A 24,206-nucleotide genomic window follows, 5' to 3' on the forward strand; every position below is an offset into this window, starting at 1 on the left:
TCACTTTTACGCATTCTGTTTAAGTTGGAATACCCTGATTTTTAGATATGGAAAAATAAATCTGCGCACATTAACATTCTTCCTGGCACGTTGATTTTAGCACTAACAAAATTGAAGCAACTTCATTATGTATAAATCATTTAAATTAATGTTGATGGTATCTTAGTATTAGTAACGGCCGCTTGGTGCAAGAAAGCCTATGGCTTATGCTGCACCAGCCAAAAAAAAAAAAAAAAAAATCCGAACAAAACAATGATAAAAACAAAAAAAAAAAATAAATAACTAAATAATAATTAATAAATAAAAAAAAATAAAATAAAAAATAAATAAAAAGGAAATTAAACCTATCATCCTATGTGCTTCCCTTACCCGAAAGTACTATCCAGATGCCCTTTGAATTTCCCCAAACTGTCGGCCTCTACCACCCATGAAGGCAACTTATTCCAGTAATTTATAACTCGCTGGCTAAAATAGAACTTCCTGCAATCCAATCTAAACATTTCCCCCCGTAACTTGAATTTATGTCCCCTAGTTCTAGCATCATGTATAATCTTGAAAATTTTGTCCTCATTCATTTTACTGATGCCTCTCAGAGCCTTAAACACCTCAATCAAATCTCCTTTAAGGTGTTTAGTTTCCAAACTCTGCAACCCACATATTCGAAGTCTTTCTTCATAAGGCCGCCCTTTTGCCGATCTCACCAGGCGAGTTACCCTTCTTTGCACCCTTTCAAGAAGCTCGATGTCTTTCTTCAGGTGCGGTCTCCATACTTGAACACAGTATTCCAAGTGTGGTCTAACATAAGCCTTATATAATGGGATTATCACGTCCCTATCTCTACTTGCAAAAGTTCGATAGATCATCGATAGGACACCATGGGCCTTCCTTGCAACCTGTTTACAATGCTCAGAATTTCATGTCTGACCGTATCGTAACACCCAAGTCCCTTTCCTCCAGTACTGGCTTTAGTTGAACTCCACCAAGTGAATACGTTTTTTTGGGATTACTGTTTCCCAGGTGTAATACCTTACACTTTGTTGGATTAAAGCACAGCTGCCATTTTTCTGACCATTCCTGAAGTATCTAGGTCTCTCTGAAGAAGCCCAGCTTGACAGTGATCATTAACTACTCACCCAATTTTAACATCATCTGCAAATTTAGACATCACGCCCTCTATCCCTTCATCAATGTCGTTTATGAAAATTAAAAACAACAGTGGTCCTAATACTGATCCTTGGGGAACCCCACTTCTTACATCAACCCAATCTGAGGAATAGCCATTTATCACAACCCTCTGCCTCCTGCCCTGAAGCCATCCTTCTATCCATCTAAGGATTTTCCCAGTGATTCCAACCTGTTCCAGCTTATAAAGCAACCGCTCATGTGGGACTGAGTCAAAAGCTTTGCTGAAATCTAAATAAACAATGTCGAAATTATTCCCTAAATCCAGCTCGTGAGTGACCCTTTCGAAATAGCGAACCAGATTTGTTAAACATGATTTTCCCTTTACGAAACCATGCTGAGTATCCTTGAGAATTTCAATTCGATCCAAATGATCCTGAATTCCACCCTTGATCATTGCCTCCATGATTTTCCCTACTACTGAAGTCAGACTGACAGGTCGATAATTTCCAACTTCACTTTTAGAGCCCCCTTATGTATGGGAGATACATTTGCACTTTTCCAATCCAAGGGAATCTCCCCAGAGTCTAATGATGCTCGCATAATTAGCCTCAATGGTTCAATGCACTCGCTTGCCGCCTCTCTTAAGATTATAGGGTATATTCCATCAACTCCAGGAGCCTTACTGGTCTGTAGGCTCGAAAGTTTTTTCATTAAATAATCTTGCGAAATTTCAATATCATTAATTACATATTTTTTAACTTCGCTCCCACAATTTCCCTTTGCCACAAAAGGCTTTCCATTTGTAAATATCGATGCAAAATAACTGTTGAGTTCATCTGCAACGGCAGCTGGTGTATTTATTACTATCCCCTTTCCCTTACATAAAGGTCCGATCTGGTTTGTCCTGCTCTTCTTGGCATTTATATACAGTATGTGAAGAATTCTTTATCCCCCCTCTTTGCTCTGTTTGCTAGTGATTTCTCATAAACTGCCTTTGCCTGTCGAACCTTTTCTGTGGCTCTATTACACATCACCTTGTAGCTGTTATAGGCTTCAGTACTTTTTATTGTTCTGTAACCTTTCCATGCCACCTTTTTCTGCTCAAGTAATGAGGCAACTTCACTAGTCATCCAACTTGGAACCCTCCTCGTGGAGTATTTTTTTAATGGTATATTCGCATTCAAGGCATCTGTGATTAATGTTTTAAAAGCGTACCACAGTTCAATTGTATTCATTCTCTGCGCGATATCTACCCAGTTAATAGAGGCCATGTAGTACCTTAAGGCATCGTAATTTCCTTTTCTGAAATTAAAACCCATTCCTTTGCCTTTTACTTCTGCTACCTCTCTCGTCATCATCCACCGTAGAACTCCGTGATCACTTCCTGCTACTGGTTCCTCTACTGTCAGCCCTGTTATGTCATCTGATTCATGTGTGATGATGAGGTCTAGGATATTCTTTTCTCTAGTATTTTCCCTGACATGTTGATACAAATAACAGTCATCTAGTTGATTTAAAAATTTTGTTCCCCATGTCGAGTTTCCTTCCCATTTACTCCAATCAATTAGAGGCAAATTGAAATCACCCATAATAAGGCATTGACGCTTACTTGCCCATTCCATTTGCATGTAGAGGCTTTTGTCATAATCTTCACAATCACCTGGTCTGTAGATTACTCCTACTCGCATTATACCTTTGTTTCCAAATCTTCGCTGTTTTAGAACCAAACTGTCAATTTGGTAAACAATGTTGGCTCAATTTGACTAAGGGATTGAATGTACAGGTAGTTCTCGACTTTACGAGTTGATTCGTTCCTAGCGCGCACTCGTAAAGCGGGAATTGATTTCCCATAGACAAAGTTAAAAATAGGGATTACGTTCTCAACAATGAAATTAGTTAGCTAATTAGTTTGTTTAAACAATGATTGATTTATCGAAAGAAATGAAAACGTAGCCTGTAAAATGAAGCAAATTATAATAGAAAAATTATTTACGACTTTCAAATGTTGAAGAATGTTTATTCTTCATAGACTAAATGCACACTCGTTGATCACTCATCATTGGCTCGGCACTCGTTTGTTGCACAAGGAGTCGTCGTCGTCTTCAGAAATGCTTCAAGAAGCGTTTGTTTTCAAGAAGGCCGGACGTAGCAGAGTGGTCAGGAACGAGTGCTTTAGCACGCGTTTCTTGAGTGGACTGGAGTTCAAGCCCGTGACTACTAAATACGATAAATATTTGTATTGACGATTGATTGTAAACTGTACTGACTTGGTTGTCGTGCCGGAGTATAAACAATTTATTTATAACCTTCTCTTTTAATTATAAATTTCATGATCGCATGCATAAGCATATTTTAACGGCAGACACAAATTGCAATTAACTCGATTCACGTGGAGTAACAAGTTTACGAAGCTTAAAAAAAGGAATGAAGAGAAGATTCTGAAAATGTATTTGTTTTTTTATACGATTGAAGATTTCAGTAGAGGGAATCAGATTTCACCGTATTGTCTTCCTTCACAGATTAGGCTACCGCCTGTTCCGATCTCAGAGGTCTGCCCATCTTCGGTCTTCCTCTGTCTTTTTCCTTTTGCTCTATATGTACATTTCACCATAACCTAAAAAAAACAATTCCAGATATCGGTGTTTTCGCAAATGCAAGAAGATCGAGTTTACTACCCCTTCATAATTGCTTACAGTGACATAATTCATATAGCAGAAGACTACTATAGAGAATTATACAAGGAGCGAGAGAATGATGCCAGCAGTGGGGAAGGTGGATTGCAAAGTAGCAACACATACGATATACCCGATATTCTTCCTAATGAGGTAGAACATGCATTGAAGAATCAGAAAGCCCCAGGGGAAGATGAAGTTACTGTATAGTTGTTAAAATTGGGAGGAAGAGACATAACACAAAAACTGGCAAGGCTCTTCACAAAGTGCATTAGAAAAGGTGATGCCTAAGCAGTGGAATAATGCAATCATAGTTTTACTGCATAAGAAAGGAGATAAATTGGAAATTATAGACCAATTAGCTTGTTATCCCACATCTACAAGTTCACAAGGGTCATTACTAACAGATTAGAAAGAATATTTGATGAGAATCAACCGAAAGAGCAAGCTGGCTTTAGGACAGGATTCTCAACTATGGATCACCTTCACGTAATATCACAGCTAATGGAGAAAGCAAATTAATATAAAACACCATTATGCCTGGCATTTGTGGATTATGAAAAGGCATTTGATTCCATACAGCATAAGGCAATGTTTCAGGCACTGGAAAGACAAGGCATAGATACCCCATATATTATTATTTTGAAGAAAATATATGAGAGTGCTACCTCCTTTATTAGACTAGACAAAGACAGTAGCAAATTTAAAGTCGAGAAAGGAGTTCGACAAGGAGACAATATCTCCGAAGCTGTTTACTGCTGCCCTTGAGGAAGCTTTCAGAAGATTAGACTGGTCGCAGAAAGGTGTCAATGTGAACGGAGAGTACCTAAACCATTTACGATTTGCAGATGACATTGTGGCCATAAGCCACGATCCCAAAGAATTAGAGGAAAATCTTAATCAGTTATGCACAGTTAGTAAGGATTTTGGACTAAAGATGAATATGGCTAAAACAAAAGTAATGATGAACAAGTATGCCACAGAAAGGGAAATAATGATTGAAGGAGCAGTAATTGAAAAGGTGGAGTCGTATACTTATCTGGGACAAGTTATTAGCTGTAATAATGATAAATGGCTGGAAGTCAAGAGAAGAATAAATTTTGGATGGATAGCATTCAGGAAATATAGTCACATACTGAAGAGCAATATCCCAGTTTGTCTGAAACGTAAAATAATGAATCAATGTATACCCCCCGCCATGACTTATGGAAGTGAAACTTGGGCACTCGCCAAAAGAATGGAAGAGAAGCTGAGAACTACACAGCGAAGAATGGAACGAATTACATTGGAAATCACTGTTAGATAAGAAGAGAAACACATGGATTAGGCAGCAAACTCAAAGTAAAGGACATTCTTATCAAAACTAAAGAACTAAAATGGTCTTGGGCAGGACACATAGCTCGAAGACATGACAGATGGACTAAGAAAATAACAGAATGGTACCCAAGAGGAGCTAGAAGAAAACCTGGAAGACAAAGGCGGAGATGGATAGATGAAATTCATGGGTTTTTGGGTAGTAAGTGGATGGCCAGTGCTCAAAACAGAAGGAACTGGAAAGTTGCTGGAGAGGCATTCATCCTGCAGTGGATTGAAAATGGCTGATGATGAACAGAAAACCCAATAATCTTGCAAGTGAAAATTGTTATTGTTTTATGGTCGTGACTTCCAGAAATGTGCTTTTGAAAAATATCACAAAGGCGTTTAAAATTGACTCTTATAACGGAACATATGATAACGATGAAAGTGTAACGCATTTTAATGATTTGAATTGGTAACTAATACAATTTACAAACCACGCTCACGACTTTTTATGTCCTTAAGGTCACGCTCGTGACCTTAATGACATTTTAGAGAGATAAATAGCTTAGTTATACAGCGAAAATTTCAGCTTCCGAGATCTTGAAACGAATTACCAAAAAAAATGTTGGGTTCACATTACGATATTTTCACAATACGATGGTGTCTCTGGAACTGATTAATATCATAAAGCGGAGTACACGCTATTGTATAGCTACGCACGTGGTTTGGAATGCGGTATTTATGAATGTTTAACATTCATTTTTTGCAATTAATGTTCATATTTTCGTGATACTTGGGGGGGGGGGGACTCGTAAAGCGAGAACTGCCTGTACTCGGCACAGGAAAAGATTATTCACTTCGACTGCTCAATTTGGATATTCCGATTTCTCTGTATAATCTTAAGCATATGTTTACGAAGCATATTGGAATTCAGAAGTTATAAAAAAAGAGCTAATTTCTCTGCGGTTTAATTTCCTCTTATGAAAGTAAGAAATTAAACTTCCATTTAATAAAATATCTTCGCTCAGGCAGTTGGTGTCAAGAGCTGTGGTACTCTTGAACTGCCTTTTAGAAAGTCAAGAAAAAGAATAACTAATCGAATGTTGGCGTGCGGAGAATAAAAGCCCCATGGGCTGAATCAATTGGCAACTGCTTAACGGTGCCAGGAAATAGTTCGTTTGATTGATCTGGACAAGCGACTCGGCATGTTTCTGTAATGGGCCATTAAGAAAGAAAATTAAATAGCAAATTAGAAGCTGCCATAAACTCAAAGTACTTTGCAGCTTTTTGCGATACAGAATATTGTAGCAGTCGGATGTTGAATAAGCTTCTCTGCCAAGTTTCATGCCTAAAGAATAGGAGAAAACAAGCCTACTGGAAGTGTTAGATTTAAACACGAAGCTTTCATCCCGCCAATCAACATCAAAGAAATTAAATAATACGGCTCGAATGGTGTCCAGGTTACAACGGATAATTTAGAAATATTTTTGTTTGTGCTGTCTGTGCTACCATAATTCTCTAATGTTCTAATAAAATGAATGCGAAACTTGTCGCTTATTGTCGACACAGATGTCAAGTGCCATATACATTATTCCGTTATCTTGTATATACACCAAACTTCCATGAGACTTAAGTGATCATTTCTAAGTTATAGATACAGAAAATACTCAGGAAAATATTGCCTAAAATTGCCCAGCGCCACATGGCCGCAGATATACTTGGTTCACGCAATGATTTTTTAATCGGACTGTACGAAGTGTGGCAATGTAGTTCCCGACCACGTGCAATAAAAAGAACAAAGTTGAAGGAGTCAATTGTTTTATTCTTAAATTAAGCACTGTCTGATTGAATGCGCTTATTATACCGTTCTAAAAGTTTCTGAGAAGAGTCAATTCGACGGTAAAGTTTTTTTTTTTTCCCCTCTTTGTCCTCAACATTCTGAAATCTCTTCTTGGAGGGCAACTACATTAGGAAAGAGGAAGAAGTCCGCTAGTGCTAAATCACTAGAGTAGTGTGGATGATTGATCTGCATAATGCCACGTTTCGTCATAAAAGATGCAGAGTCCAACTTTCAATAGCATTTCGAGTACCTTCGGAAGTAAGACTACCTTCATGGCAAAATAGCAGCCGTTATTTTCTATTTTGATAAGATTTTCGGTCGCATCTTTTTGACGACGCGAGAAACTTAACGTTCTTCAGGGTTTTTATTTCGCTAGCAGAAAGACCATCCTTGTTTCACAATCACGGATAATTCCCAAGGTACTAAGTAGGGATCGAAATGGCATTTTTTTTAAAAATTTTATCATTATTAATAATAAGGTACACATGAAATAAACCGATTTGCATGACGAACTAGAACGGCGCGCTGGTCCATTCCGAGCTTGGCTAACCACAATTCGGTATTCATTTTCTTTTGAGTCATGTTGAGCAGGTATAAAGAACCTTCTTCGTTATTGCTGCGTCCACATTCGTTGTTCGTTCAGCATTGGTGAGTTTTGTAGGTGCAGAACAAAATGCATGGTAGAGGCGGATAGCAAAAATCGCCTTTAATTTCATACGCAGAAATTGCTCATTTCCCTTAATTAAAAGACATTGAGTAAGTTCAATTTACCTTACTATCTCTGCTTTCCATACGAATGAAACGTGAACAGCCCTGTGACGTATTCTGTCTGGATGGAATTTATATGAAAGTTTTCTTTTTTGGTGGAAACTATATTCCTTAAGTGAAAAAATATCGTCCGTGCCTTAACGAGCTATCAAAATTATACCGAATGGGTATATGTTTATTTTTATGAAACAGCGTTCTTTCAGTAGCACTGTCACGTGTTCATTGCAACGCAGATTAAGATTGCTCTGTGTGCAATTTCATTGCGCGAATAGGCAACCGAAAGATGTAAGTTAATTGCAACCCTGCTGAGGTTTTTGTGTACTACTGCGTCTCGGGTGTAAGACTGGTCCAATAACCAACTGACATCCATCCAAGCTATCCTGTGCTCGGAAAAAGCAATTTAATACAAGGGATCAAAGAAGGCCGATAAGACTTGTCAGGTTAACAGAAATAAATCAGTCAGTCAACGAAAAACAGCGGTAAGAGCCATTTCGGAACGTACCTTGCCACGGAAGGGATATCGCAGCCGATGACCAATAATATCAACAAAAACTAGGAACCGTAAACATGGTGTTTTTTTTTTGCAATCCTTCATTGTCTAGCACTGAATATCGCTATCGCTGGACTGTGGAAAATTGAAAAAACGTTAGCATGGTCTTACGAATCCATTTCTTATGTCTGGTGTTGACGGGAGGACTAGAATATCCTGAAAGCAGCAAGAGTTCATGGATCCATCCTGCCAGCTATGAACAGTGCAGGCTAGTGGTTGTGGTGGTGTTAGCTTCGTGACTCGCATTATAGCCCTTGATACCAGTGGAACAGCCTTTGGATGACAAGCTAAAATGGAAACTGTTTCTAACCAAGCATATTCCTCTGAATGGATTCTTCCAATACAGTAATGTGCCATATCACAAGGCCAGAACTGTGTACTAGTTACAGGAACATGATTGAATTCGGCCTGCTGTATGCCCCTCCAGTTATCACAGTCCAATTGAGCACCTGTGGGATGACGTGGAACGAGCTCAGTTCCACGTCATCGTTGACTTAAATGGAAACATTTAAGTCAACATGTAATACACTGCTCGACAAAAATACAGAACAGAAAAAACAACTCGTGCAGCTTGCGATGAAGCATGTCAAAATCTGCTGTGGTGATGTACTATAGAAGGAAATGAATTGACAAGAAATTTCGGATAGGTATAAGAGACATGTATAGAGGTTGTTTAAGAATAACCAAAAAGTCACATTTACAGACGTCAACACAATATTCTTGAAAATATGGTCACATGACATTACTATGGCGTATGACCCTCAGACCTGGCAGCAGTGAACCATGCTCGATATAAGGGTGTCTATAAGATTGTGGCAACAAATCCCATTCTTCCACCAACAGCTAAATGACCACATGAACAACGGTACAGGACACTACACATGAACAATTCCCACACACTTAAATCTGGCATTTCCCAGCGAACTGATTCATCCACAATGGAAACAACGCGGAGATGGAGGAAACTCCTGGTGCCGTATGACAACTTACTCGCACTCTTCCACTAACACATACCTTAGCTCACCAAGCGCGATTGAGAAGTCAATGCGACTCCCAAGGGCGTCCCACACCTTGTCGATCGAATTTTAAATCAGGTCATTATGCTGGCCACGGCAGTCGTATATTTTCAGTCTCATGATTGAAAATATACGACTTCTCCACTGCTTGAACTCATATGTGCAGTGACGTCGTACATGAAAAGAAAATCTGGGCCAACCGCCCTCCTAAAAACTCGCATAAAGGGCTCTATGATCTGTTCTAGGTGCCTCTGCGTAGTTAAGGTTGAACCCCTATCAAAAACAGTGCGGCCATTGATCATTATTCTTCCCCACACGAGAACACCTCCCCCACCATAAGTGTCCCTTTCTGTGATGTTGGAGGAATGGTACCGCATTCCTTGTCTGCAGATGAAATGGCTAGAATCTGTTTGTAGGCCGAGGGGGAACTCATCTGAGAACAGAACTGTATCCATTTGTCAGGGCTCTAAGTCATAGCACCAGTTTCGACGAGTGCTGCGGTGGTTTTGAGTTAATTGGCATATATATCACCGGTTTCCTTCCGTAGAGTCCACTTGAATTGAGCATTCTTAGTACAGTCCGACTGGAAATTTTCACCTGTGACTGCAACCTCGAGACAGTTGATGATAGGAAATCGTATGGTTCTGTCTTGCTTTGCTGTTAGAGCCAGATAACGGTTTGTTCTGGTTGACGTAACCCTGAGGCGACCTTGTCCAGCTCTTGTAATGGTTCCTGTCTACTGAAAATGCTTCCGTGGTGCTGATACGACATTGCGTGAGACATTAAGCCAAGGTGCTGCCTGTGACAGCCTGGCTTAGTCGTCCAATGGCCCGCCATCTCAAAGAATCACCTAAACGACGATGACATGCCATCCTGAGTACTGTACTGGAAATGTGGTTGTCCCACTGGGCAATTCTAAAAAAGGAATGAAGTGATATGGTCGCAAACAGTGTTTTTATAGGCATGAATAATTTGCATAATGTGCGGCCGTGGAAGGTGGTAGATTGATTTCTATCGGATACTCGAAATTTGTATGCCAGGATGTTTATTATATGAAATATTTGCTTTCGGAGACACTTTTCAATAAAATATTCATGAAAAAAAAATACTTCTACTAATTTTGTCGAGCAGTGTAGTATCCCTGGAGCACGCTTTGAACATCTCATTGAGTCCATACCACGACGAATCTAGACTGTTCTATGTTTAAAGGGGAACTACTTCCTATTAGGAAGTATCAATCAGATAATGTTCCCATCGGTGTATATTGGCTATCGACGGCTTGTCAAACCCTGTTCTAAAGCGACGTGTCCCTTAATTTGTAGGCAAAGCTTAGTCTATAATCAGCGCACAGTTTCTTAGATACATGTTTGACTTTTGTATGCCTTCTGTAAGTGATTATAGCTGTAACCTCTCGTTTTCTTGTCCCACAGCGTAAATAGATGCTCGTAAATAAATACTGTTGCCCTTTTGTTACCTCTGCAAAACTGCAATCTTCTATAAATGCAGAGACAACTAAGTAAACTGGTATAGCTGTATTTCCTTTGTTGGATGTGGAGGAAAATATCGAAATTATTAAAAAATATTTAAGTACCAAACTGAAACTTCTGCTCTAACATTCATATTAAAGCTTTATTACAGATTCAATATATTGGAATCTTGGACTTTAACTTCTGTGGATTGATAAGGGGCTATTTGTTAATTAATATTAACATCTTTCAAATTGAAAGATGTTAATAGCTGTCTCTTGACTCAACCCGCAAAAATTCATAAAGCAATACTGCAGGATTGTAAACTTATTTTTTGATACTTCGTTAATTTATCTACTGACGCAAAAAATAAAATAAAAACAAATAAATAATCACCTTAAAAACAACTTCGGATTTTTTCCAGATTTTTGTAATATTGAACAAAATTATTACAAAATTATCAGGTTAATGTATATCCTCCCGTACAGGGGCCATATTCAAAGCAAAATTGTTTCGCGGGCCGCACTGAATAATTCGAGAAAAAGTAGTGCGTGTTTCCATATCTTTTTACATGTAAAAAGAAAAGCTTATTTTCATCTTACCGCTTTTTATTTTAAGGCTATATATAACTGCAAATTCCCTACACTTATGTTCACCAACTGTCAGTGATTTATTTTTTAGATTTTATTAATATTATAAAAATATGACTTGCTTTAAAAAAATACCTTACTTTTGCTTTTAAATGCTCACTTTAAAACAATTACAACCTGAAAATTACTGCTTTTCAAAATTAAGGTGAAGAAATAAATATAATAATACACCTAAAATTCAAAATTTAATTAAATTATCAATATGGAATGAAGATGCTCATCTGCTATTTCTTTTTATTTGATTTCATGCGTGAAAAAATTTGCTCACAAACATGTTGATCCGAACAAAGTAGGCATTTGCATGGCCTTGCGGGCGTTAGATTGGACACCATTGCTCTATTATCGTACTTTCTTTGATCCGTTTAGACCTACAAAGGTTTTTGCAGGAACCATGGACTGAATTGTTGTAATGAAATAACATTACAAAAAAATTAAATATTTGATGCATCCAACAAAAACGCCTAGAGCTTTTCAGAAAACTTGTTTGGCAAGACAACTTCTTTTTTGTAAAGGAAGTCTATATATACATATATTGAACGAAACTAATTGGGAATTTCAACTTGGGCATCTTAAAGAGCCTATTTCCGGTGTATAAAGAAATCGGCATTGCATCATTTCCAAACAATGACGCATGGTACTAGAAGAAACTTTTCACCATATTATGAAAGTTGTCTTTTAATGGGAACGTATTTCATTTATTTACGGTCCTGTTGCAATAAAACGAGCTTTATTATATGCCAATACCTTTGTACACCTGCAATTTATTTATACATTGGCCTGATGAGTACACGTGAAGTGAAATCTCTAAAGAATTTACAAAAGCCACATTTCCTCAATATTGAATGCCCAGTTTTGGTAGTTAAATGGACAATTTATGATTCTCAAATTTTAGAACCGAACTTTAGCAGACTGAAAACTAGACAATTCCGTTCGTACAGATAATCACTTCAATTTAAATGTAAAACAATTTGTACCATGTTATTTTGTATTGTATTGAGATTCTAAAGAAACTAATTAACAAATTCTACCACTGTGACATTTATAGAATGAAAACATCTCGTTCCAGAAAATATGCAAGAGTTCATGAAAATAAAAAATAAAAATTGAGTTGCTGTTCACTTGTTAATGTTCCATAAAGTGGATAATTTGCTAACTGTTCAAAGGGGGACATTAATTGCCCATCTCAAATGTTGCCAAGCACAGTGATGCAAAAGAGTCCATGATTGTTCTAGTTGTATACTTCAGTGCAGTCTCTGCTATAAGAGGATTTCTCTTCCTGTCATCCTACACGGAAAAACGTTCATTACCAATTACTGACTGTTGGGACTCTCCTGTGTAGGGAGTTCAATCAGTCAGTAACATTTTGCTGGATCCCGCGAAATGAGAACTTGAAATACGTCATTTCTTTCAGTTATTAAAATTCAGGAGGAATTAGGTAGTACAAAATTTGAGTAAATATTATGTTTGGGTATGTGCACTGAACAATTTTATATATTAATTAGTAATCAATTGGTAACAAGATAGTTTTCTTTTAATTTTTAATCACATAAATAGGGGGAATGCTCTGCGTACACTAAGTTGTAGTTAATGGCCTTTAATAATTCGCTTCGTGTCCAGAAGTTTTACCATAGTACGCATTTGCTTTTATAAATTGTTTCCGTGGGTAATTCTTTCGCGTGGACTTCATCCTAACCTTTAGTTGTTAGTCACTATTAATACACTAAAAATTGATTTGTCATTTTGAATGACCATCTTACAGTAACGATTTACATAAACTGAAGTCTTTCACGGGGAGGTGATTTTGCGGGCGATGACTAAATTGTTTACTTGAAATTACGTACGTTTTCGTATATTTCTGCGCCCTAGATTCAAACGAAATTAGCTAAAGGCTAAATGTTCGTTCTGTAACATGTCTATGGGACATAAACCTCAGCTGCCCGATGGATTATTTAGGTTTTGATATTACGAAGTACTACTATATGATTAAATGCGAGCACTGTGCTGTATTTAGCAAGGCAACAGTATTCAAAAGTTCGAGAATGTTCACAGGTGAAGTTTAGCCGGCGATGAAAGATCAACTTTGTTTTGATGTTTGTTCTTGTTCACTGACAAGTATGTGTAGTGACGCATTACAATATGCCAATCACCCTAAGGGCCTTTTGTGGAGTCTGACTGGAAAAACAGGCAGAACAGATTAGTGAATCAGCCAGTATGACTTTGCTTTTAACATAGCGGAAGTTGGCTGGGAAAACTGACTCCAATGGAGATGATTCTCCGGGATTTTTAAATCGCAGAAAAGTTTAATACTCATAAAATGAGCTGCTCCGAGAGCCAGCAACTAATATATACATGACAAGTAATAATTATAATACTTTGTTAATGCAGCTTTCAAACTTTATTGTTGTAACGGTATATTCACGGTTCATTTGGAAAACGGAGGGGCGGGAAGTAGTTAAAAGCTATGATAAAGGCAATACACTAGTTTTGTTCCTGTTGCAATTTCACAGGGTTACGCAATTTACTTGGTTGAGGTGGCAGGTATTCGGAAAATAAGGTCTTATTCGCGATTGTATAAAGCGGTACTTTAGTGGTACTAAAGTGTCAGTTGTCACCTTTTTTGTGTGTGGGTTCAAATCCTGTGAGACCAGACAAATTCTTGAAGACCTCATCAGTTGTGGCTGATCTTATGTGGACAAAGTAGCCTTTTCCTTTGTCGGTTATTCCGGGTTTCTCAGTCCACACACATTCAAACAGGTCCGTAACACTATGTACAGTACATCATCGGCCATTTTCAATCCACTGCAGGATGAAGGCCTCTCCAGCAACTTTCCAGTTCCTTCTGTTTTGAGCACTGGCCATCCACCACTACCCAAAAACTCATGAATTCCATCTATCCGCCTTTGTCTTCCAGGTTTTCTTCTAGCTCCTCTTGGGTACAATTCTGTTATTTTCTTAGTCCATCTGTCATGTCTTCGAGCTATGTGTCCTGCCCAAGACCATTTTAGTTTTGATAAGAATGTCCTTTACTTGAGTTTGCTGCCTAATCCATGTGTTTCTCTTATCTAACATCTGATTCCCAGTATAATTCGTTCCATTCTTCGCTGTGTAGTTCTCAGCTTCTCTTCCATTCTTTTGGTGAGTGCCCAAGTTTCACTTCCATAGGTCATGGTGAGGAGTATACATTGGTTCATTATTTTACGTTTCAGACAAACTGGGATATTGCTCTTCAGTATGTGACCATATTTCCTGAATGCTATCCATCCAAAATTTATTGTTATCTTGACTTCCAGCCATTTATCATTATTACAGCTAATAACTTGTCCCGGATTAGTATATTAATCCACCTTTTTAATTACTGCTCCTATCATTATTTCCCTTTCTGTGGCATACTTGTTCATCATTACTTTTGTTTTAGCCATATTCATCTTTAGTCCAAAATCCTTACTAACTGTGCATAACTGATTAAGATTTTCCTCTAATTCTTTGGGATCGTGGCTTATGACCACAATGTTATCTGCAAATCGTAAATGGTTTAGGTACTCTCCGTTCACATTGACTCCTTTCTGCGACCAGTCTAATCTAAAAGCTTCGTCAAGGGCAGCAGTAAACAGCTTTGGAGATAGTCTCCTTGTCGAACTCCTTTCTCGATTTTAAATTTCCTATTGTCTTTGTCTAGTATAATAAAGGAGGTAGCACTCTCATATATATTTTCTTCAAAATCATAATATATGGGGTATCTATGCCTTGTCTTTCCAGTGCCCGAAACATTGCCTTATGCTGTATGGAGTCAAATGCCTTTTCATAATCCACAAATGCCAGGCATAATGGTGTTTTATATTAATTTGCTTTCCCCATTAGCTGTGATATTACGTGAAGGTGATCCATAGTTGAGAATCCTGTCCTAAAGCCAGCTTGCTCTTTCGGTTGATTCTCATCAAATATTCTTTCTAATCTGTTAGTAATGACCCTTGTGAACAACTTTTAGATGTGGGATAACAAGCTAATTGGTCTATAATGTCCAATTTCTGATCTAGTTGTTGTGTTCTCTTCCTCCCACTTTTAACAACTCTACAATAACTTCATCTTCTCCTGGGGCTTTCTGATTCTTCATTTTCTTCAATGCATGTTCTACCTCATCAGGAAGAATATCGGGTATATCTTATGTGTTGCTACTTTTCAATCCACCTTCCCCACTGCTGGCATCATTCTCTCGCTCCTTGTATAATTCTCTATAGTAGTCTTCTGCTATTTGAATTATGCCTTCTCTGCTGTTTATAAGTACACCATCGCTATTCTTCAGTTTCAGTATCATTTGTCTTTCTGTGTTACTGCTCATGGCTGCTGATTTAAATCCTTTGTTTTCCCTTAATGCTTGTTCTACTTTTCTTGTGTTAAAACTTATGTCCTCTCTGAGACTCTTTCTAATGGCTTTGCATAACTCAGTATACTCAATTTTCTCCTTGTCAGTGTTTATCTTGCTCTTCATTTGTTGCCTTCGGTTCATCATAACAAGTGTTTCTTGACTAATTTTTTCTTCCTTGGATTTCTTTTCCCCTATACGTTTCTTGGGTTTTATCAACTTTCAGAAAGTTGTAATAGTCCTCGTCGATATCTTGGTCCTGAGCAGTCTGCAGAAGCTCAAACTTGTTAAGTTCCAGTACGTACTGCTTTTTCTCCTCTTCTGTTATCTAAGAACTTTGTATTTACTCGAATCAGTTTTTTTCCTTTACTACATCTATATCAAGTGTACATCTTGCCATTCTGTGATTACTTCCAACATTGTCCTTATTCAGGACAGTAACATGATTCACAATATATAAAATAAAAAATAAATTTTCTGTTTATACTCCGGGACGACTAAACAGTCAGGAGTTAACAAGATAGACAGAATACAAGAAACAGCACCGTATTCAGCAGTCACGGGCTTGAACCCCGGTCACTCAACTTATGCACCCGCGCGCCTGACCACTAGGCTACGGCGGCATGGCTAAATTTTCTGTTTATATTCCGGGACGACCAAAACGTCAGAGGAGTTCACAAGATAGAAAGAATTCAAGAAACAGCACCGTATTCAGCAGTCACAGGCTTGAATCCCGGTCACTCAAGGCACGTGTGCTTATGCACCCGCGCACCTGACCATTAAGCTACGGCGGCCTTTGATCTTCTGTTAGTGAGGGTGAAGTTGATTTCATTAGTTGTTAATCCATTTGGACTCTTCCATGTCCACTTTCTGTTCACCCTTTTCTTGAAAAGTGTTCATTACTGACAATCCTTGATTCTGCAAATTCCACAAGTATTTCGCCTCTTTCATTTCTTTCACCAATTTCAAAATTTCCTATAGTTCCCCTTTCTGTGCTGTTTCGTCTTTTTCCAACCTTAGCATTGAAGTCTCCCATAATAATAGTGTAGTCGGTTTTCTGCTCATCTAGAAGACTCAATTTCTGTGTACATTTCTTAAACCTCTTCATCATGGCTCGACGTTGGTGCATAAATCATAACCTTTAGCTTCTACCTCTTAAATCTTGAGTATTAGTCTTGACACCCTTGGTGATGTACTTTTGAATTCCAAAATGTTGTTTTTTAAATCTTTATGGACCAGAAACCCAACTCTAGTACAGACATTAGTACACACAAAAGGAAAAAACTAATCAAAGTAATCGATACGCTTCTCCTTCCTACATATACCTTGAACACTTATGGGCCTTTTGGTTCAAAAATAAGGTATCAGTTTTGAGAAACTAGTTCTAAAATGGCTGGAGTTTGGAATAAAGGCAAGGTGATGCAGTTGATTTTCACCTTACTATATCAAGGGCTATTCTCTACCGAGTCTACTCATCTTAGTAGTGCACCTTGAATGCAGCCAGTAACACTACTCTGCATGGATTTCGATGTTTGTAAACGAATAGCTGTTTTTTTACGTTGATTTCAGAAATGTAGTTTTTTCTATCACATTCAGTTTTTTTCACAAATCACTTATTGTCACGAGCTGTATTATTAAATGCATAAGTTAGGAATAAATGCTCGGAATTTGTAATCTAAATCTTCATGTTGGCAATACTGCTTTCAGTTATTTGTTTCTTGCTCTTGAGAGCTCCATGCAGCAGTGTTTGGCACTGAGCTCAGTTTATTTTTGAGTTATCGTGCTAAACATGAGCCGAAAAATGAGTAAAATGTCTTCACGCAAGTGTTTGAACAATCCGAATTTGTGATATTTGTGGAAGTTATGTGGTCAAGCAAAAACAAGATATTGCAGAATTTGTAAAAAAGTGCATTGTGCTTCAATTTTGGAGTGAAACTCCGACCAAGGTAAACAAAGAGCTCCATATGAAGTTTGCCGAACCTGTATTGAAGCATTGAGATTGTGGAAAAACGATAAGAAGACTGCCATTTGTAATTCCCACGATTTCGCAGGAACCAACACCACTGTTACTTTTACTTAGTTAATGTAGAGGGATACATTGCAAAGTGCTAAGATATTGTGTATCCCAATATTCCATCTACCATACATGAATATAACCTGCCGATTCCATTTATATTGGATAACACCAGAGTGCTGAAAGTGAAGCTGAAGTCTGTGCATGGAGACATTTGAGTCTAGCCCTCAAAACTGTTTTCACAGCATGAACTCAATGATCTGGTAAAATTCAAATTTACCACAGGAATCTGCAGACCTCTTGGTTCCAGACTTCAGTCAAAATCTAACACCTGGGACGTTTTTCTCATGGCAGAGAGAACGAGAACTACTTTTTTTGTGGGTTTTTTACAGTAATATAAATAAACTTAATGAATTATTTAGGAATTAGTTACAATTCTACATAGTGGGGATTTTTTGCTGACTCATCAGAGGAGCCTCAAACGTATGTTGCTCCATAATGGAAATAGATAAGGATCAATTCCAGTAGCTCACTGTGCATTTGAAAGAAACATACGAAAATTTGAATTTGTTGACAAATACTTTAAGTATGAAACACATGGTTGGTCTGTGCTGACTTTAAAGTGATAGGCATGTTACTTGGACACCAATCTAGCTACAAATATGCATTGCCCTGCTTTTTGTGTGAATGGGAACAGTTGAGCAAAGAGTAATCACTGAAATGTCAAGATCTGGCCACAGTGGGGCAGTTTGCTCCCACATTGGAGCCAAACTGCTCATACAAAAGAACAACTCGTACACTACTGGTAAACCCCAAAAATATCCTATCACCCTTGCATATCAAACTGGGTTTGATGCAACAGTTTGAAAGTTTTACCCGCTTCAACTACCTTTGTACTAAATTTCCATCGATCACTCAATAGAAGCTAAAGCGAGGTATTTTTGTTGAACCTCAAATTTGCAAACTGATGAGGGAACTATGAATAAGAGAAATGGGCATTAGTTAGCTTCGGGTCTATCGTTGAACTTAAGGAACAACGAGGATGTGGACTTTAAGCATATATTGAAAAATATGTTGGCCAACTTCAAGCTGGGCTGCAATATGAGTATCAAGTTACATTTTCTACTCTCACTCTACTACTTTCCAGAAAAATCTAGGAAGTGTTAGTGTGGTAGATGACTTTCATCAACCGGTGAAATACCACCACTTTGCTTATTGGAGGCTTGAAGTGGTGAAACCCATGTTTAGTCTCTAGAGCAAAGTTTCCGGCATCTCCCCCCCCCCATACTTTTCCTTCAACCCTTGCACGGTACTAAGTACTATAGGTTTTGATATCTTTCGTGTTTGGGGTTTTCATAAAAAAACAGGGTGAGAGGCTTCACCCAAGACAGACGGAAATCAGGTACTAGGGGAGGTGGAATGTCAACATGATGGCTGACTCTTGCTGGATACTGAAGGGGACTATAAAGTGGAAGGATCTGCAAGAAAATCAAACGAAAATTTGGTAGATCTGTTTTTAAAATGAGGTGTGCTTAGTGGAATTTTTAGCACACTGCACTCCTTGAATAGTATTTTCAACATTTATTTCAATATAAAAGTAGCATTTTGTTAATGACTCGATGAAACAAACGAAATTAGTATTATAAAGTGATACAGAAACAATGAGTCAGTTTGTGGTATAAGCACTGGGAAAACAAATAGGAGTACGATTACTCCTATTTGTTTTTATAGAGTATTTAAAGGGTAATGACACAACAACCATACAGATTGGTCCTATAAATCAGAATGTCTTATGGGGATTTTAACTTTCCACATTGACTGGAACTTGTATTGGTTACTCATGCAGTAGCAGAACACTTCTGGATTTATTGGATAATTGTTTTCTCCACTAGCATGTTAGACAAGAGAAAAAAAATACTCTATCTGATCATCAGCAGTGACTACATGCATTTAACTTCAGGTAAAGGAGCCGTTTGTAAAGGCAGTAGTGAACATAGTGGAAATTACTTAGGATACTCGTAACTACTGTCAATTTTAAAAGGAAGAGATTTTGCTGTTTCAAAAGCGACTACAATGGTCTTAGTTTCATTTCTTTTTAATCTGGGTTTTAAACTGCATATTGAAAGTGGAAAGCCTTGAGGGAAGTCATCTTAGAAGCTATTACGCTTTTTATACCACTAAAATTGTTCAAAGTTTAGACCTAAATAGATCTCAAATGAGTTGAGACTAGCAGAGAAGAAAAATGAAATTTTACGATTATAAATTGTCAGGGGACAACTTACAGAAAGTATGAACTAGTCTGCAATCATTACTAGAATGGTTAACAAGTTTACAAAAAGTTCTTTTGGCTAAGAAAGGTAGCGAAGAATTTAAGTTAACGCTAGAAGGAAAGGGATAGCATAAATATTGATGACCCTCTCCAGGTTAACAAACTGAATATTCTGTGCGATCGAGGATCCGATCGTACAATATGTACATTTTCTCTAACAAAAAATACATGTGCCATTGACTGTGGGCTCTGGTTTATCAGCTTTAATGATACCATAAACAGTATCATTAAAAAAAAATGGATACGAGTTTAAACTGCCACCTAAATCACGCTAACCTTCAATACCTGGATGATCATTTTAAATTTTTTACATTACTGTAAAATACTCGACATTGTTAGTCGAGCATAACAGCGCATTCATTCCTAATGCTGTGTACATTTTGTTTAAAATAATGCACATTAGTTAGTAATGGAGGTTGGTGAATTAAATAATTGTAAATACCGCAACTGAATAGGAGTATTATTGATTAATGGTTGAAATTTCTTAGAAATTGAACTAGCACACAAACGAAGAAACAGAACTTCGTGAAAATTTAACTGGCTAATTATTTTGTACAATAAATCGAAATAAGCGTAATTTCATTTAGTCATGTGACCTTTTTCACTTGCTCGTAGCTTTTTGAAATATTTTACTTGAAATAAATGAAACTAGAAATGCATTTAAAAAAAAAAACTTGTATGCATTGACGTTTGTTTTGTTTATACTAATTTTGTTTTGTTTCCCCCACAGATAATACTGCCACGTTGAAACGGTATTCAAGAGGAGAAAACTGAAAGCTGTTGTCACAATGACTCTTACGACCAAGTGGTTGGCATCTTTTCTAGCATGTTTGTGTACTTTGATTACTTTTGACACAACCGAACTTTCTTACAGTGACGTTAAGTCCATTAAAGCATGCTCTCCAAAGGACACGTGTGCTGGACGTGCAGCCGACACACGACGACTGGATGGACCCGCGGAAAGAAACTGCGAGTGCGATAATCTGTGTTCCGAATATGGGGATTGTTGTGTCGATGCGAAGCAGCGCCATCTAACTCGAGCGGACAGCTCTTACACTTGTCACGAGTTACGACAGTATGGGGCAGTTTATTTGAAGAACGCTTGCAGTGAGTCATGGAAAGGACCAGCGTGGGTAGTGAGTAACTGTGAGAATGATAACAGCAGTGTTTTGACAGATCCTCTTGCCTCAATGCCACTGACCAATTTTGATACTGGTGTTACTTACAAAAACCACTATTGTGCCTTGTGTAATGACGACGTTGCCAACTTAGTAATATGGACTCCTCGTTTGGAATGTCATACCTTACATCGCTATAACGAAACTACAAAGAACTTGACGGCTAAATATTTGAGGGATAACCTGCAGTTCTCATCTTTTCAGACGTGGGGAGTACCCTTGTGGAATGACGGAAAGCTCCACTTTCACGATTGCTATGTCGACCCCTCAATGCCCTCTTTGCTAGAAAATAAAATCCGATTATGCAAAGTTGCCATTTCTTCGTGTCCTCTCACATGGACTAATGATACTATTAGAGATTGGTGTGCTACTTATTCGGGTGTTATTTATCAACATGGCGACGCATATAGAAACGTGCACTGTGCTCTGTGTAATGGCGTTAACATTAGCGCGCTGTCTTGCAGGCCTGTTGACTCGCGTACCCTAGTGTTCTTCCGTACGTTCCAACAACATGCATTCTCCATTTTGCTGGATATCAATGACAGAAGTGGAGAAAATGTTGGGACAAGAAAGTTATGCGCGGATGGGGACGTATTCGATCCATTCTTTAAGACATGTCGCAATTTGGTGTGCGGAATCGAAGGCTACATACATGAACGTGGTAAATGCATACGGAAAGAGGAACCCATCCCGCAAATCGAATCAACTTCACCATGGAAGCCATTAACTCGTATTACCACCAATACACTCTCGAGACATGGGGAAGATGTGCAGATTGTCGAAATTTCAACCCAGTCTGATTCTACAGTCACAGAGATTGCAGGGGATAATAATATAACAGACCTCGGTGTCAATTCGACATTTCCAATGAATGGTGAAAGAAATGTATCTGGTGAGAACGATAGTTTCCTTTACAGCAAAGAGTTTCTTGAATGTACCAAAGTAATGATTGAAAAAGAACATTACATTCTGTATCCAGATGGCAAAGTGTTTATATCTGTCTACAACACTTCATATCTTCCATCATCCTATTCTATGAATGGCACCGATATTTATATCTGCGTCAACTTCAGCAACATTGAACATTCTAAATTCTCTTATATAATGAGCTATATTACTATATCAGGCCTTGGTATATCCATAATGTGTTTGGTATTGCACATCGTAGCATATCTGGTAATACCTGACCTTCAGAACTTGTCTGGAAAGAACTTGGCATCTTTATCTGTGTCATTGATAGCGGCATACTGTTGTTTTATTATCGGCCAATTAGATGGCATTGTGACCCCGCTGTGCACTGCTATGGCTATATTAACCTATTACTTTTTTCAGGTTTCATTCTTCTGGATGAATATAATGGCTTTCGATGTGTGGCGAACTCTCAAAATGGCCACCACTGAACTCAGAGTTACTGGTGGACGACAGTGGAGTCGTTTCTTAGCCTATTCGGTGTATTCCTGGGTTGTACCTTTGATTATAGTTGCAGCATCTGTGTTATTAGAAATGTTAGAGTACATTCCACTTGAGTACAGACCTGGATTTGGAAATCCCAAGTGTTGGTTCAAGCGTAGGAAAGCCTTGCTTGTGTTCTTTGCTGCTCCGCTCATTGCCATCATGGTAGCTAATGTTGTTCTTTTTTGCTTTAGCTCCCGCATGATTATCAAGACAACAAAGACAACAGTAAAATTACAGAACGCCGCTCCTAGGCGGAATTTTAAGCTTTATATGCGCTTAGCGGTAATTATGGGCTTGACGTGGACTGCGGGTTTAGTGGCAGGATATGTCGACCTAGAAACTCTTTGGTATGTTTTTATTGTTCTTAACACACTTCAGGGTTTTTTCATATTTATAGCATTTTCGTGCACAAAGAAAGTAAAGAACACGTTATTAGATAGATTAAGAGGAACCAGTAGAGCATCTGCTTACAGAAGCTCCAGTCTTAATTCTGGATCAGGATTTCATAGTAATTCTACTATTCAGTCCAACTGTAGCAAAAGGGCAACTTCTAATTCAGGAGAAACAAGAGGTTCTCCATTGGCATCAGCCAGGAATCTGGCCCTAAGCATTTAAATTGATATTCAGTCATTTGTACGGCCGTTTTTCTGCGACTTTTTTTTTTTTGCAAATCGTATCTTGAACTCATGAATAGAAAGCATTTTGGAAATTGACGTCAGTAGAACTGTAGAACTTGGTTAATTCATTTTGTACGCAAATAATGGGCTATTAACATCCTCCTGCTATTATCAGTTTGTAAAAATCTTAAGATGATCCTAACATGTGTTAAGAATCATGAAAAAGTTAAATCCACAATCGGATTTTAGCAGTTTCGCAAAATTCAAGAATGGACACGAGTACTTATTTCTTGTGTGGCGATTACAAGATTATATTTACGGGTATTAAGTGGTTTAGGGCTAATTGCTCATCCAGAATGACATTTTATATCCGATTTTACATCGTTATATTCGCATATATTAATGTCAATACTTGTAATAAAATTGAATCCTGTAAATAATTCAATAAAGTGTTTACCCTTGTGTTTATAAAAATTCCTTTGAAACTAAAGCTTCAGCATTCACAAATCACTTAAATATCTTGTTAGCAGATGTTGATAACCTATGAAAAACCATAAGTACTAATAATTAATGTAACAATTATTTATGAACAATTCTATACGTGTTTCCCACATGGTATTTCTCCTCCGGTACAGAGGAGAAATGCGCTGTGCTAGTTTTGCAACAACTGATTAAAAAATCATCAGATTTAAAAAAGGGAAGTTTCGTCAATAGTGCAGAAATGAATTGGCTTCATTCATTCTTTCAAAATGGAGGATAATTGAGCCAGCATTACTGCTAAGTTTCACCAGTGTCTGCGAATGTTTTCCAGCCTGTCTGTTAAATCTAAGCTTAAAAATATAATTTGTCATAGGGGAAAAACTGACA

At 37.9% G+C, this 24,206-nt stretch overlaps 1 protein-coding gene across 1 annotated transcript in view; it reads left to right on the forward strand.

Moving 5' to 3' along the window:
- Nucleotides 1–23,650, forward strand: part of LOC150076422 (uncharacterized) — a 41,380-nt gene extending 17,730 nt beyond the window's left edge. The window contains exon 2 of the mRNA XM_090387423.1: nt 20,820–23,650. Coding sequence (XP_090243549.1) covers nt 20,878–23,337 — 2,460 coding nt within the window. The 5' untranslated portion in view covers nt 20,820–20,877 and the 3' untranslated portion in view covers nt 23,338–23,650. The remainder of the gene's footprint in view (nt 1–20,819) is intronic.
- The last annotated feature ends 556 nt before the right edge of the window (nt 23,651–24,206 follow it).

Source organism: Mastigoproctus giganteus, chromosome 13, assembly GCF_048544385.1.
Source record: "Mastigoproctus giganteus isolate SK-2022 chromosome 13, ASM4854438v1, whole genome shotgun sequence".
Taxonomy (NCBI): Eukaryota; Metazoa; Arthropoda; class Arachnida; order Uropygi; family Thelyphonidae; genus Mastigoproctus; species Mastigoproctus giganteus.